General features: G+C 49.2%; 1 protein-coding gene across 1 annotated transcript in view; it reads left to right on the top strand.

The window, feature by feature from the left end:
- The first annotated feature begins 1,971 nt into the window (after nucleotides 1–1,971).
- The window catches only part of DACT1 (dishevelled binding antagonist of beta catenin 1), a 13,003-nt gene continuing 11,217 nt past the window's right edge, over nucleotides 1,972–3,757 (top strand). The window contains exons 1-3 of the mRNA XM_031553795.1: nucleotides 1,972–2,079; nucleotides 3,257–3,291; nucleotides 3,374–3,434. Coding sequence (XP_031409655.1) covers nucleotides 1,972–2,079; nucleotides 3,257–3,291; nucleotides 3,374–3,434 — 204 coding nt within the window. The remainder of the gene's footprint in view (nucleotides 2,080–3,256; nucleotides 3,292–3,373; nucleotides 3,435–3,757) is intronic.

Below are 3,757 nucleotides of genomic sequence, written 5' to 3'. Positions count from 1 at the left end.
TGACCAGTGGCAGCCATCTGCTGTTTCTCATCTCATAAGCCTTGTGGGGCAGAGCCATTTCTTTTATTTGCAGCATTGCTCCCACCTGGCAATATAATCTAAGAGGTGAGCTAGGATAATCAAAGAAGACAAGCATTTTCATAACCGCCTCTGCACCAGGCAGAATTACACCTCTCAACACATCCTAGCAACAGAGCTCTTCCTTCACATTCCCTCTTTCTTTGCAAATAACTCACTGACTCCATCCGTGCAGTTTCCACGTGCAAATTTAAGACAGAGAGACTGGGAGGCCCTGGCACTGCTGCCTGGAGCTGTGGGTGCCCCATCCCTGGAGGTGCCCAAGGCCATGGATGGGGCCATGGGCAGCTTGAGCTGGTGAGGCACAACCCAACCTATGGGAGGGAACTAGATGATCCCTTCCAACCCAAGCCATTCTATGTTTCTAAGTTTTTCTTTGGGGATTTTCAGTTGATTAACCCAGTGAAGGCACAGCCACTGGACAGTGAAGTGTAAGAGTAAGTCCTTCAGGCATTCACTAGGCCAGGAGAGGAAATGCTTCCTGATTCGGAGACTTTTATTCATAAGAGCTCTATTGTTAGTCCTTAACAAGAGTTTTGGGATGTTTCATTTGCTGAGATAGAGGCCTCCAAGGATCAGCCAGTTGTAGCTCATTGAGGACTTGGAACCTCCCTCTTGCTTCATGCTGTCTTTTCTCTGGAACAAATGACTGCAATGTAACTGGCAGGGAAGGAGCCAGTCTTCCCAGTCCCCTTGTTCCTACTTTGATTACAGCAAATGCTTTACATGAGGATGATACCTAGCAAAGGCAAGCTTTTGTCCAGTCTCTGTTCTCACTTCCCTCCTCTGCTTCCATTTTTCATCTATATTCCACTACCTGTCCTGCTGCTTACAGACTCTTTATTTAGAATCACAGGAACATACAATCATTAAGGTTGGAAAAGACCTCCAAGATCCCCACGCCCAACCTCAGCCCACCGCCCTCCCCCCCATCTCATGCCCACGTCTCTCAGTGCCACATTTCCATGGTTCTGGAACACCTCCAGGGTGGTGACCCCACCACTCCCTGGGCAGTTCTGCCACTGCATCACCACTCTTTCAGAAAATAAATGTTTCCTGAAATCCAACCTGAACCTCCCCTGGAGCAACTTGAGGCCATTACTTCTCATCTTAAAGTCGCTTTCTGCACAGTATCTTCCCTAACCAAATTAAGAGGGACTGCATTTCATGCTCATTCTCTTTGGTCTTCCTGCTGCCTTCAAATTCTGTCTTTCTGGGTTTTCCCTCTGCTCCTCTCCATGACCCACGCTTTGCTGAGCTTCATCCTTGTTCTTGCACAATCTTCTATGACTCTTCCATCATTCCCAGTGTCTTAGATCACATCTTTTCTTTCTGGTGTTCTCATCATTTTGACATTTCTTGCTGGCTGCTCATCATACACCTCTTGCACTGCTGTCCAGCCTTTTAAGTCCCACTACTTCTCTGGCACTTTATTATTCTCCTGTCCGTGTGGTGAAACCTGAGCATCTCTGCTACAGGTTGCCATTCCCTTCCTCTTTGATGCTCCCAGCCAAGCAGTGAGTTTGGTTTAGTAGAGCCACGCTGCATTCTGCTCTCCATGTGATGCATGAAGCTGACAGGTTTGGCAGTCCTCATGTTGCTTTTCCTTCCTGCAACTGATGCGCTGCGAAGGATGAACATGGAAACGTAAGCAGGGAGAACAGGAGACTGGCAGCGTCCTGTCCTCTTCAGAGTGGCTTGGGAAGGGGGAATCGGACAGAAATCTGCAATAAGTGGCAAAATAAATAAATGTAAGCATTAAGGCAGCAGCTAGCTAGCGTTGCATTTTATATTTGAAGTTATGTCTACCTTGCACAGTGCACAGTAGCACAGAAAGAGCTGAAATAGCTCTGCATAAATATTGCATGAAGCCTTATGAAGCCTTATGCGCAAATGTATACAAAGCACAGAGCTACCTGCAAAATCCGGCTGAAAAGCATGAAGGAAAATGTGGACACTGTGGTTCCCTATCTGGAGAGCTGCTGGTACTGGCCTGGGGAGGTAACTGGCATTGCAACACAGCTTTCAGCAGAAACATGTTCAGAGGGTGCTGTGTGCCAAGCGCCATGGAGGAGATAAAGCCACGGAGCATGCTTTAAGGTCAGCAGTGGTGCCCTATATGTTGTGGGGCTGACACTGGGGCTGGCACTGAGGCTGCTGTTTGTGGGCAGGGAGAGGTAGCATAAATAGAGGAGCAGAGGCGTTTTTGTTTCCAGTTTTATTCAGCAACCTCAGTCAAGCCCTTGGGGTATCCCCTTGTCCTTTTAGTCGGTTCTCTCCAAGGCTGCAATTTCATGGTCTCTTGAATCTGGAGCGATACTGCTCCCCTGTTTCTGCTGCCACATGCAGCTCCACCTACATCAGCAGCAGGACAGGATCTACCCACCCACATCGCTGTGCTGAGCACCTGCTGTCCATGCCAGGTGTATCTCAGAGGTGTTTCATTGGGCTGATTGTATGCTGGAGTTGTTTTTAGCCTCAACCATCCTCTGATCTGATGTGCATGGCCTCAAACATTTGGGAGGACCAAGGGCTGGCTGTGGATGGCCTTTTTAGAAAGCAGTTTGCATTGGTTAGAAATGACTGTGAAATAATGATCTGGATTTACTGCAGGCTCTTTGTGACAAGGACCACCACCTACAATGGATGAAGCAGGTGCCTCGCACCTCACAATGTACCCATGTGCTGCAGCAGCATGGCAGCAGGAGGATAACCTCATCTGAGAGCTCTCAGAGCCAGCACACCACAGCCACAGCCTGAGCAGCACAGGGTGAGCATTTCGCTACGCCCATAATGGCTGAGAGCTGCCCTATGGCAGACTAGTGTGCTTCCAAACAAACCCCATATTGTGAAGGGCTCCCTGAATGCTTCCTTCTCTCCCCTTCCATTCTCTACGCCTCAGAACAAGCCCGGAATTCAGTTTTTGTGCTATTTGCAGTGGAACATTTTCCTTTTTTTTATCTTCACTATCTGCATTTTTCTCCCTCCCTCTTTCCACCGCCTGCCCATTGCAAACCTAACTGCACATCCCAGCCTGCAATTAGTTTATGTGCCCTATGAAGTTCGCTTCATTATGGCTTTTTGAGCTGTGCAGCAAACACCTCTCCGTGCTTTGATCCCTGTGCCCATGCTGCAGCCAGCAGCCTGACATGATACCATTCTGCCCTTTGTTTTCCAGCTTCAGTATTTCTCCTCATCCCGTTACTCATTCAGGTGAGATATCGGCATCATGGAATTGTTTGAGTTGGAAAGGACCCTTAAAGGACGTCTGGTTCCACTCCCTTGCATTGAACAGGAACACCCGCAGCTACATCAAGTATTCAGAGCCCATCCAACCTGACCTTGAGTGTCTGCAGGTATTGGGGCACCACCACCTCTCTGGGTAACCTGTGCCTCACCACCCTTCTTGTGAAAAACTTATTCCTTATATCCAATCTAAATCTCCTCTTTTGGTTTGAAACCATTTCCCCTTGTCCCATCGCAACAGCCCCCACTGAAGATTTCTGTTTCAAACCCATCGGGCTGCTGCTGGGGCGTGATCCAGAGCTAAGATTTTGGGGAACACAGCGAGGACCTTTCGGAGGAGCAGATGGGCTCCATCTACTTCCAGAGCTCACAGCGGGCAAGACGGACCCCGGCGGGGGCTCGGGCGGGGAGGCGGAGCGCTGCGGCCGCAGGA

Source organism: Meleagris gallopavo, chromosome 5, assembly GCF_000146605.3.
Source record: "Meleagris gallopavo isolate NT-WF06-2002-E0010 breed Aviagen turkey brand Nicholas breeding stock chromosome 5, Turkey_5.1, whole genome shotgun sequence".
NCBI classification, from domain to species: Eukaryota; Metazoa; Chordata; class Aves; order Galliformes; family Phasianidae; genus Meleagris; species Meleagris gallopavo.
This window is presented reverse-complemented; position numbering and strand designations above follow the sequence as displayed.